We start from the raw sequence: 12,515 nt of genomic DNA, 5'->3' as shown, positions 1-12,515 counted from the left end.
TGTATGTTCTGGGATGCGGGAAGAGAGAGTTGTCCTTCTCCTGTGATGTGAGAGTAGTCAAACCATCTTCTGGGGTTGATGTTTCAAGCCTGATGCATTCAGTATCAGCCACATTGTCTAAGGATGTAGCTTTCCTTTAAAAAAAAAGGCCTGACAAATGAGAAACACACACACGTTAACTTTTCACATCCTTGCTATCACCCTGAGATTCTTCCTTCTCATCCTAAGAGATGAAGAAGAGGCTTCAGACCCTGAGAGTCAGACTGGACACTGGGATCTGGCAATCTTATTTTAGGAAGCATGGTCTGCTATCAGCTCCTCCCATCTTCAATCTCCTGTATCTGCTTTTTTATAGTGTCAGAAGCTATTTGAGAACATGCGGCAAGTCGCTTCTGGTGTGAAAGAATTTGCCGTCTACAGAGATGTTGCCCAGGTGACGCCCGGATGTGTTCACTGGGAGGCTTCTCTCATGTCCCCACAAGCTAGTTGACAGACAGGAGCTCACCCCATCTCGCAGATTCAAACTGGTAACCTTCAGGTCAGCAACCCAACCTTCAGGTCAGCAGTTTAGCTGGCACAAGGGTTTAACCCATTGCGCCACCACGGCTCCTATCTAATTGCTGCTATCTGATCATCCAATTTGTCCTCAGTGTATTACCTAAACTTATGGAGAAGGTGGGATCTAATTTATCAATTTGATAAGCGGTAGAAACAGGTGGTTTGAAACCTAGATAAATGATGAGCTTGGAGATGTGTTTCATATAGGTGGAAATTTCCTTATGCAAAATGCTTGAGACCAAAAGTATTTCTGGACTTTGGAATACCATATAATACTTTTTTTTAACATCGTAGAAACATTTTTTGCATTAGATAACTACAGAAGACGTTAGCGTTAAGACGTTAATCATATCCTTACTTTATATCCATTCCTGAACCGCTCTCCATAATTTCATCAATAAAAATATTTTTTAAACCCTCCAACAAAGGAAACAAACAGAGATACCCCTTCCAGGATCTCGATTTGGTTTAACTGACAACCTCTCTCCATATCATGAGAGGCCTCTATCCCTGTCTTTGCTCCCATTCTTTGTCAGCTGAAAGGCAATAGGGCACTTGTTTGGGAAACAATATAGCTTGGGGGGAGGGATGTGAAAAATCTTTTTTAATTGGAAATTTTTTATGTAAAAACATCAAAATAGTTATTTACTATACTTATAATAAATTTTAATAATGAATTTTATTTCTACCCTGCCACCATCTCCCCGGAGGGACGTGGGGCAGCTAAGAAAATACAGTGAAGCGCCACATATAGACAATAGATAAATGTAAAAGGATAAAACCATAGAATTACAACCACAAACATACATAATTACAATGTAAAACACTAAAATTCATAAAATGCAGTCATAGCTGCGGATAAAAACAAGTTGTTTCCAATTGACACTGCTCAGTTACTTAGGCGATCCCTCGTAGTTTGAGGATGATGGTCCTTCATTTCTTGGAGGACGCCTATGCGTGATTTTTTTTTAATGTGTGGAGGTCAGTGCACGGCTGATCAACACAGTCTTCATAGATTAAGGTCCCAGCAGTGGTGTGATTAACACAACGAGAGTGGCTTCTCAGTCTGTTGCAGCCTTCTTCCGCCTTCACAGCCGTTGTAACATGTACCACATGGGCCGGGCTGTGGCGCAGCTGTTGAGCAGCTGCCTTAAATCACTCTGACCATGAGGTCATGAGTTCGAGGCCAGCCCGTGGCGGGGTGAGCACCCGTCAATTAAAAATAAAAAATAGCCCCTGCTCGTTGCTGACCTAGCAACCCGAAAGATAGTTGCATCTATCAAGTAGGAGATAAGGTACCACTTATAAAGTGGGGAGGCAAGATTAACTAATTTACGACCTGGAATGAGGAAGTGCCGTCAGTGTGGATGATGAAGCAGCTGCTCCCCCTGTGGCCAGAATCGAACATCCCCTCAGAAGGTTAACTTGCCTCTGCGTGTGTCTCTCAGTCTGTTTGATGTGTTTATGGGCATTGAATGTTTGCCCTATGTGTGTTATAATGTGATCCGCCCTGAGTCCCCTTCGGGGTGAGAAGGGCGGAATATAAATACTGTAAATAAAATAAATAAAATAAATGTACCATGTTATCCTCCGCCTGCTCCGCCGTTGAGGTCTTTGGATTTTTCTTGGTCTGGATCCCCCCCCTGTGGCCACTCCTAGGTGTGACTCCCTTGGTTGTGCCCACAGGTTCATTGAAACACGCAAGCCCCCTCACCACGTCAAGGTGACATGACATCAACACTAATCCTACAAATCTACGTAAGATCAAAGGCTTGATTAAAAAGCCATATTAAACTGGAATGGAAGGCTTAAAGTGAGGGGGCTAGCCTGATCTCTCTAGGGAGGGCATTCCAGAGCTGGGGTGCCACCACCGAGAAGGACCTCTCTCTCATCCCTACCAACTGTATTTGGGATGCTGGTGGGACCAAGAGAAGGGCCTTCCCAGCAGATCTCAATGCCTACACCGGTTCATAGAAAGAGATGTGGTCTCAAAGACAGGTTGGACCTGAAGCGTATAAAGCTTTATAAGTAATCACCTGCTCTTTGAATTGGACCTGGAAACTTGTCGGGAGCCAGTGGAGATGTTTGAGGATGGACGTGGTATGCTTTCTAAAGCTTGCCCCGATTAGTAATCTGGCTGCTGACCTTTGCGCTAACTGCAGTTTCTGAGTCATCTTCAAAGGCAGTTCTCACCCCCAAAGGGGGACTCAGGGTGGCTTACAAACTTTGGCAATCATTCAATATTTATTTATTTATTTACTTATTTTATATACCACTCTTCTTCCCCAGGGGACCAAGAGCGGTCTTACATAATGGCAGAATTAAATGCCACATATAATACAACATGTAGAAAAACCAAACATAAAACACAAATAAAAGCCAGTATCCAAATCAAATTAAAGGAATTAAAACCATGTGACCATTACAAAAGGGGAAGTTTCAAGCCAAAGTTGGAGCCAGTCTGTGTTCGAATTAATATTAATCCATCAGGTCATATCAGCTCATATCTTAGGATGGGCCAAATGCTTGATCCCACAGCCAGGTCTTCAGCTGTTTCCTGAAAGACATGAGTGAGGGGGCTTTCCTAATCTCCTAATATGGTTATACAAGAATCATAAAATGTACAAACAAGGTTTTTGGTTATGAGTTTAACAACTATGCATCTACCTCTAACCTACGACAACTACAACAAAAACACACAAATAAATGCATACGTGCAAAACCAAAGAACAAAATTATTATCTCACCCTTATCTGGAAGGTACATCTCTTATTCGTCTATTACTTTTCTCACACTTCCACTTTAAATGACATAAATCTCTTATTCATTCATCTCAAAACTGACAATCTTTCTTAAAGTTGAACAAATATTTCCCATTAGTCAGCCTCATCAATTTACTTATCTCAGCTAATTCACAAATCTTCATCAACTATTTTCATAACACTTCATCTCCTCTTTATATTTTTTTTCTTCATGTATTTGACCCACAATCCTGTTCCCGTATCTCATCACTTAGATGCTCAGTTGTTGCAGAATCAAATCACAATTCAGATATACTGTATCACTAAATTACCCACCACTTTTCTGCACTGGTTTTTCTGTTTGGTCATATAGTGATTCAGTTGATAGATCTTATCTACCTCACAGCTGAAACTTTGATACCAAACTTCAAAAAATAAGCCAGGGTTTCAGTTATTTTATCATAAACTAGCTGTACCCGGCCGCGCATTGCTGTGGCCCAGTGTGGTGAAAAGGGTAAGATATCTGTCGTGTATGTGCGTGTGAGTCTGTCCTATCTGACTGGCTATCTGTCTGGAGGGCATCGATGGTGTCTGCCTGCATGGCAGAAGAGAGTTGGATAGGATGGCCCCTTGGGGTCTCTTCCTGATCAATGATCTGTTGTGTATGTGTGTACGAGTCTATCCTATCTATGACTAGCTGGCCGTCTGGAGGGCTTTGACTGTATCTTCTTGCCTGGCCTTCCTCCTCCAGCCCTCCCGAGGTCCTTCTCTCTCCGCAGCCTTGAAGACTGCCTCCTTGGCCTTCTCAATTGAATTCCTTCCAAAAGGCCTTCAGAGTCCCTGCCCTCTTCCTTCTTTTCCTTCCTGTTGGTGAGGCAACTGCCACCTCTGGCATCCAGTAGGGAGAGAGAGGCAATCATTAGTTAAGGTGGGAGCTTTCTCCTCTGGCCCATCAGGGAGCGCGGAGGGAGAGAGGACGGGAGATGTAAGATTTAGAATCTTTGCAGTTGCCCAGGCGCTGTTTTTTAAGTGGGACATGTTTTTACCTGTTTTAGGTGTGACATCTGTATTGTAGTTGGATTTTGATGACCCTAAAATCTTTGCCTGTTCAATGGTTGCATTGTGCCCAAATTTCGTGGTAATCCTTGAAGTGGTTTGGGAAATATGAGGTCCCCACAGACAGACATTACATTTTTATTTATATAGCTGACATCCTCCTGCTGTTCTAAAAGACCTTGAGCTCCCTAGAATTATCTTTCCTTGAATTCTGTCACTGTCACTGCTACATCTAATAATCCCTCCCGTTTTCCTTTCTTTTGACATTTCTGCCTGAATCTGAGCCCTGGGTTCTTGTTTCTGCTTCATCTGAGTTAGCACCTTAATCAGTTTTTTCATGGAGGTGCATATCTCTATTTTTTCAACTAATAAGTCCTTTCCTCATCATCCTCAATTCATTAAGAGTTTGAGTTACTTCAGTTATCAGTTTTATGGCATCTATTTTGCTCAGTCACACAATGGAACTCCAGTGTAAATTCTTTCTGCGTCCCTTCAAATATTCACTTCCTTGAGGTTATGGCTGAATATAAAGTAAACAATATAAATTTATACTTTTGCACTGCCATATAAAATCCTGATTATCTGCTTTGAATTGGATTATCTTGCAGTGTAAGCTCATTACCAACTGTGCCCATTCCTGGTGAAATCTGACTTGGCCAGTGTTACATGCACTGGTTACATCCCACTTGGACAACTGTAATGCATTCTACGTGGAACCGCCCTTGAAAAGTGTCCAAAAAATTCCACATTTCCAGAGAACAGCAGCCAGGTTACGTACTGGAGCTGACACCACCACCCTACTGAAACAGCTCCATTGGCTTCAGATTTGTTTCCAGGCCCAATTCAAGGTGCTGATTTTAACCTATAAAGCCCCACACAGCTTCAGTCCAGGTAACTTGAGATACCGTGTCCTCCAATACAGACTGGGCAGACCTTTAAGACCTCATTACCACACAGTTCAGGGCCAACATGCATTTAAAAACCACTAGAGATGGCACATTCTTGGGTGCGGCTCCAAAGCTATGGATCTCGCTGCTGGAGGAAATTAGATGGGCTCCCACCCTTAAGTCATTTAGGAAAGATGTGGAGACTTTCCTTTTTGAATCAGCTTTTAACTGAAAGCAGGCACTTTACAATCGTATGGGGAATTTTAGACTGAGTTTAACTTTGTTTATAATATGGAAGTTGCTAAGGAGCATTCTTGGAACTTTTATTATCTGTTTTAGTTAATGGTTTTATGTTATTATGTATATTTTTAAGATGATGTGAGCCTCCTTGGGTCCGCTCTGGAGAAAGGCGGTATAGAAATCTCTGAAATAGATAATATAGTCCAGTACAAAGCAGATAATGTGGATTTATCTGCTTTGATAATCTGGACTATATGGCAGTGTAGAAGGGGCCTAGGACCAAACTTCCAAGCTGCAATAGCCTTTCCTGACCTTTCTTATTAGTTCTTAGATGCTAGAGGGGAAGTCTTCACTTGCAGATGCTTACTATTCTGGCTTTCTTAATTTAAATTTAATAATAATAAATAATAAAATTTTATTTATAATCCGCTTTCATCTCTCCGAGGGGACTCGGAGCGGTTCACATGGGGACCAAGCCCAAATCAACAGATAAAACAATATGACAACAGCATATATAATTAAAACAATAACAGTACAATTACATTCATAAAATACATCAGCAAGCATCATTAGTTTAAAACTCGACCATTGGAAATTCAATAGGAATACTCCTCTGCTAGTGAGTTATAGAATCTCATTTACCCGGAGTCCTGGAAGAGGTGCTACAAAATGTTTTACTACATTTGCATTAGAATTGAGTTCCTGGTTACTTTTCATAGAATACTTTGATAGTTAGGTGAGACCACAAGGGCATCCAGTCTAAACTCCTGCCATACAGGAACACACAAAGTATGTCTTTTCACAGGAATGCAGAATTCCACTCTGAGTTAGCGCTTTCCAAAATCTAAGCCTATCTATGGCTACTTCACCATGTGAGTTCTGTTTTAAAATGATAATACAATTTATTGAAAAAATGAATGCAAAAAACAATCCACAAAACAAAAAAGCTTTAAGTAAACCAACTCCTTTCCTTAATATATAGTGCAGACTCTGCTATTACTGAAGTTCCTTCCATGCTCCATGATTTTTAAGTCTTCTCATCTTTAATGTCTGGTGCATGCCTTACTAATAGTGAAGCTCTTGCTGCATTCTATGCATTAGTATGGCTTCTCCCTTGTGTGGGTCCTTTGATGGTAACACAGACTTCCACTGTGACTGAAGCTCTTTCCACATTCCATGCATTTGTATGTCTTTTCTCCTTTGTGGGTTCTTTAATGGCAATGCAGATATCCACTATCACTAAAGCTCTTTCCACATTCTACACATTCCATTGCTTCTCTCCTGTGTGGATTCTTTGATGGCAACACAGATATCTACTATCACTAAAGCTTTTTCCACATTCTACACATTTGTATGGCCTTTTCCCTGTGTGGGTCCTTAGATGAGTACGTAGGTTGTCACTCCGAGAGAAGGTCCTCCCACATTCCATACATGTATGTGGCTTCTCCCCTGAGTGGGTCTTTAGATGGTAACGCAGCTTGTCACTCTGAGTGCAGCTCTTTCCACATTCTGTGAATGTATATGGTTTCTTCCCTGTGTGGGACTTTTGATGGTCACGCAGCTTGTCACTCCGAGTGAAGGTCTTTCCACAGTCTATGCATATATATGGTTTCTCCCCTGTGTGGGTTCTTAGATGAGTACGTAGGTTGTCACTCCGAGAGAAGGTCCTCCCACATTCGATACATGTATGTGGCTTCTTCCCTGTGTGGGTTTTTTGATGGTCACGCAGCTTGTCACTCCGAATGAAGCTCTTTCCACATTCTATGAATGTATATGGTTTCTCCCCTGTGTGGATCTTTTGATGGTCATGCAGCTTGTCATTCTGAGTGAAGCTCTTTCCACATTCTCTACATTTATATGGTTTCTCCACTGTGTGGGTCTTTTGATGGTCACGCAGCTTGTCACTCCGGATGAAGCTCTTTCCACATTCCATACTTCTATGTGGCTTCTCCCCTGTGTGGGTCTTTTGATGGTCACGCAGCTTGTCACTCCGAGTGAAGCTCTTTCCACAGTCTATGCATGTATATGGTTTCTCCCCTGTGTGGGTCCTTAGATGTGTACGTAGGTTGTCACTCCGAGAGAAGGTCCTCCCACATTCCATACATGTATGTGGCTTCTCCCCTGTGTGGGTCTTTAGATGGTAACGCAGCTTGTCACTCTGAGTGAAGCTCTTTCCACATTCCATACATGTATGTGGCTTCTCCCCTGTGTGGGTCTTTTGATGGCCACGCAGCTTGTCAATCCGAGTGAAGTTCTTTCCACATTCCATACATGTATGTGGCTTCTCTCCTGTGTGGGTCTTTTGATGGTCATGCAGCTTGTCACTCCGAGTGAAACTCTTTCCACATTCCATGCATATATATGGTTTCTCCCCTGTGTAGGTCATTTGATGGAAATGGAGACCTTCAATGGTAGTGAAGGTCTTTCCACATTCAATGCATTTATATGATTTTTCTCCTGTGTGGGTTCTTTGATGGCAACGTAGACTTCCACTGGTAGAGAAGTTCTTTCCACATTTCATGCATTTATATGGTTTTTCCTCTGTGTGAGTTTCTTGATGTCTGGAAAGAATAGTTTTCAGACGTAGGCTCTTTGCATGTTCCATACCACTGGAGAATGAATCTATGGGATCTAGATATTAAGTCAGAATTTGGATATTAAGTGAGAATTTTACAAATATGAACATCTCAAAGAATACAGCATTTCTGGTCCCCAGTCTTTTGTTGTCCTTTTTTCCAATCCGCTATCTTTACACCACACACATTTGTTTTTCTCCTTTGATTCTACAGGATGATGGATTGTGGGGGTTTTTTGCCGAATTATTTCCTTGTTGCTTTTATAGCTGTGAGCCTTGGAAGTCAATTTGGAAATAGTGCAATCCCAGGAGAAGTGTCAGAGATTTCTTCATAAGATTTATTCAGGGGGTATCTGTTGGACAAAAGATGGTAACATCTAAATAGTGGTTGAACACAGAAAGATTTCAGTTGGGACTTCAGTATTGATCCCTCAAAAGTATAGCAAGACCTGGAGTTGAGAGGAGGAATACTGATCCAACTGGAAAGCTCTCACTGTGAGATGTGCCTATTGCTTTCTTAGCAATAATGCTTTTTGCTTTGCTATCAATTAAGATCCAGCTGGTCAAAAAAATATGTTGCTTCTAAAAACTGGAGCCCCTGGACGGTGCAGCGGGTTAAACCGCTGAGCTGCTTAACTTGCTGACCGAAAGGTCAGCTGTTCGAATCCGAGGAGTGGGGTAATCTCCCGCTGATAGCCCAGCTTCTGCCAATCTAGCAGTTCAAAAGCATGTAAATGTGAATATATCAATAGGTACCGCTCCGGTGGGAAGGTGACGGTGCTCCATGCAGTCATGCCGGCCACATGACTTTGGAGTCTACAGACTATGCCAGCTCTTCAGCTTAGAAATGGAGATGAGCACCAACACCCAGAGTCAGACATGACTAGACTTAACATCAGGGGGAAATCTTTAACTACCCTAAAAATTGGTAGTGTTTTAGAAATAGTTGCAAGATAAACTCAATAATAAACCAATATGCAACTGGAAAAATAAGGGTGAGCTCACATTATGTATTCACTACTTGATAAAAACCATCTATGGCTGGAACTGTTGGGGCACGGATAAGCATGAAGCGTGTCAACTACAGATGGGAGGGAGTGAAAACTGATAAAAAGCACATTTCGCTAGATCTACAATCAAGTTGAATAAACAGAAAAACATATGGCAAATGTGAAGTGATGTAAGCAGGGGGTGGGACTTCATTAGATGCCCCAGACAGGTGAAAAGTTTGGAATATCCAACCATTAGAGAAACAATGGGGAGATTAGCTGCTCGGGAGAAAGGAAATAAAGAATTGAGCTTTTTTGTTGCTGGCCTCTTCCTAATTTGATTAGGAAACCCCTCTTGCAAGAGAAGCTGCATAGCAGAACGTACATACAAGTAAGCAACAGGATCATAGAGAAGGAAAATTACTACACTAGGCTTGAAGAAGGTTGTTTTTTCCAACAGAACATATGATAAGAATAAGTAGAAGTAACAGAACTGAAAGAGGTGTGTTCTATAACACTAGGTGAATGATGGGGGGGAATCTGGATCTCAGAACAGGTGAGGCGACAAGACAATTGTATTGTTTTAAATATACTGAATTGTTACTCTGGCCACTTCATCACATTTACTAAATTCCACTGAGTGCTACACTTAAAATCCGGGAAGCCACTCTCCTCATCACATTAGTTTGGCTTCAAGTCGAGGATAGAGCATTCTTTGGATCTTTTAAGTGTGGGTGGCAGCATTTTTTTCAAACGCTTCAAGAAGTGGAATTTAAACAAAATATCTGGATGATTGGCCATTTCTGTAATGTGATGGCATTTGTTGCTCTCAAGTTTAAAATCAAACATTACCCCAATTTGTGGGAAGGGAAATTGTGGGAGGAGCCAAAAATACCCTTGTTAGGGAAAGCTCACAGAGATTTTACATTGCTAGAACAATTTATTTTTAAAAAATAGCCTTTCCTTTCCTTCTCTTCCCTTGAAGAGGGATATGTCTGTGCCTTGTGTAACTTGGGAAAGCCAAGAGAGAAGGATTATTATTATTATTATGCCATGTCTCCATGTTGTGCAGTCCCTGGCCAAAGTGGTTGGGAACCACTGATCTAGACACTAGATAACTATTTGTGCAGGCCAAAATCCCATTGGCTTTTTTAGCTGCCTGCTCCTTGTTTGCTCTGTGCATTTGTCTATTTGTCTTGTCTATTCTGTGCATTTGGGGCAGGCATGGGCAAAGTTGGGCCCTTTGGGTGTTTTGGACTACAACTCCCAGCATTCCTAACAGCCTCAGGCCCTTTCCTTTTCCCCCTCAGCCGCTTAAGCGGCTGAGGGGGAAAAGGAAAGGGCCTGAGGCTGTTAGGAATGCTGGGAGTTGTAGTCCAAAACTCCCAGAGGGCCCAACTTTGCCCATGCCTAATTTGGGGCCTTTGGGGAATGGCCTTGGGCTGGTGCAATACAACTATTTATGTGTGTATCGATGGAAGAGAGGAGGGGTTTAAAAAGGCAACCCGTTTTGCTAAATCAAGATTTCAAAATGCAATTTAGGCCATTTGTAAAAAGCATAGTTTTCACCATGAGTTCTAGACATGCTGCTATTGACTATGGGGAGACCCAGGCAAGGCAATGAAAAACAAACAGCGAAGATCCTGTAAACAAACGGGAGAGGCCTTTCTTTCCCCGAGAAAGCGTCACCCCCATCCCTGGACTTTTCTTTCCTTTCTTTCCCCTCCTCTCACCCCAAAACAGGGATCTCTCTCTTCCTTTGGCCTTCAAGGCCTACAACTCACCCCCTCCTTAGTCCTCTTCCGCCTTCTCTATGCCTTTTCCCGCCAAAAAGGGACAGGGCCCTCCTCCGGAAGTGAGGTCAGAACGGGAAATGCGTCACTATTCTCCTTCCTCTCCCCCCCCCCCTCCTTAGTCTTGTCTGGTCAACTTTGTCGAAGGATTTCATGGCCGAAATCTCTGAGTTTCCTGGGCCACTTCCGGAAGCATTCTCTCCTGACGTTCCGCCCACATCCCGTGGCAGGCATCCTTAGAGGTTGTGAGGTCTGTTGGGAACTAGGCAAGTGAGGTTTATATATCTGTGGAAGGTCCAAGGGGGGAGAAAGAACTCTGGTCTGTTGGAGGCAAGTGTGAATGTTGGGAGCATTCTCTCCTGACGTTCCGCCCACCTCTATGACAGGCACCTTAGAGGTTGTGAGGTCTGTTGGGAACTAGGCAAGTGAGGCTTATATATCTGTGGAAGGTCCAGGGTGGGAGAAAGAACTCTGGTCTGCTGGAGGCAAGTGTGAATGTTGGAAGCATTCTCTCCTGACGTTCTGTCCACCTCTGTGGCAGCATCCTTAGAGGCTGTGAAGTCTGTTGGGAACTAGGCAAGTGAGGCTTATATATCTGTGGAAGGCCCAGGGTGGGAGAAAGAACTCTGGTCTGTTGGAGGCAAGTGTGAATGTTGCAATTAATCACCTTGATTAGGGGTGAGATCCACAGGAAGGGAGAGTGGGGCTTATTAGAACAACATCCTAGCTGGCAGAGAGAGGAGAGAACAGCCTGGCTTCTGCGAAGGAGGGTTTCCTTGGGCAGAACAGGTAGGAATCATGTGTCCAGCCCCAATCCCAGAGGCTGCTGTACTGTAGTCCCCTGTATGTATTTATTTACTGTACAGTAGAGTCTCACTTATCCAAGCTAAACGGGCCGGCAGAACATTGGATAAGCGGAAATCTTGGATAATAAGGAGGGATTAAGAAAAAAGCCTATAAACATAAAATTACATTATGATTTTACAAATTTAGCACTAAAACATCATGTTTTACAAGAAATCGACAGAAAAAGCAGTTCAATACACAGTAATGTTACGTAGTAATTACTGTATTTACGAATTTAGCACCAAAACATTGCAACAATTACTACAAAAACAATGACTTCTAAAAGGCAGACTGCCTTGGATAATACAGAACCTTGGATAAGTGAAGTTTGAATAAGTGAGACTCTACTGTATTTAGTAAAGGTAAAGGTTTCCCCTGACGTTAAGTCCAGTTGTGTCCAACTCTGGGGGTTGGTGCTCATCTCCATTTCTAAGCCGAAGAGCTGGCGTTGTCCGTAGACACCTCCAAGGTTATGTGGCCGGCATGAAACTGCATGAAACGCCGTTACCTTCCCGCTGGAGCAGTACCGAGTCCCTTCGGGGAGATGGGGTGGGGTATAAAAATAAAATTACTATTATTATTATTACCTATTGATCTACTCACATTTGCATGTTTTCGAACTGCTAGGTTGGCAGAAGCTGGGGCTAACAGTGGGTGCTCATTCCACTCTCCGGATTCGAACCTGTGATCTTGTGGTCTGCAAGTTCAGCAGCTCAGTGCTTTAACACACTGTGCCACCGGGGGTCCTTTTTTTTACTGTATTTATATACCATAAATGTAATAATAATAATAAGTTTATTTTATACCCCACCTCCATCTCCCTCGAAGGG

At 42.7% G+C, this 12,515-nt stretch overlaps 1 protein-coding gene across 2 annotated transcripts; it reads right to left on the bottom strand.

Moving 5' to 3' along the window:
- Positions 1-1,218: 1,218 nt before the first annotated feature.
- Positions 1,219-10,955, bottom strand: LOC103278114 (zinc finger protein 420). 2 transcript variants are annotated; one of them, XM_016991899.2, is made up of 2 exons: positions 10,831-10,955; positions 1,219-8,410 (listed from the first exon to the last, which is right to left on the bottom strand). In XM_016991899.2, exon 2 carries the CDS (start codon positions 8,085-8,087, stop codon positions 6,741-6,743), a length of 1,347 nt encoding a protein of 448 aa, XP_016847388.1. In that variant the 5' UTR covers positions 8,088-8,410; positions 10,831-10,955; the 3' UTR covers positions 1,219-6,740. The 2 variants fall into 2 exon arrangements, with proteins under 2 accessions (XP_016847388.1, XP_016847389.1); XM_016991900.2 differs by having other exon boundaries at positions 1,219-8,113.
- Positions 10,956-12,515: the final 1,560 nt, after the last annotated feature.

Source organism: Anolis carolinensis, chromosome 2 (genome assembly GCF_035594765.1).
Source record: "Anolis carolinensis isolate JA03-04 chromosome 2, rAnoCar3.1.pri, whole genome shotgun sequence".
In the NCBI taxonomy this organism is placed as follows: Eukaryota; Metazoa; Chordata; class Lepidosauria; order Squamata; family Dactyloidae; genus Anolis; species Anolis carolinensis.
This window is presented reverse-complemented; position numbering and strand designations above follow the sequence as displayed.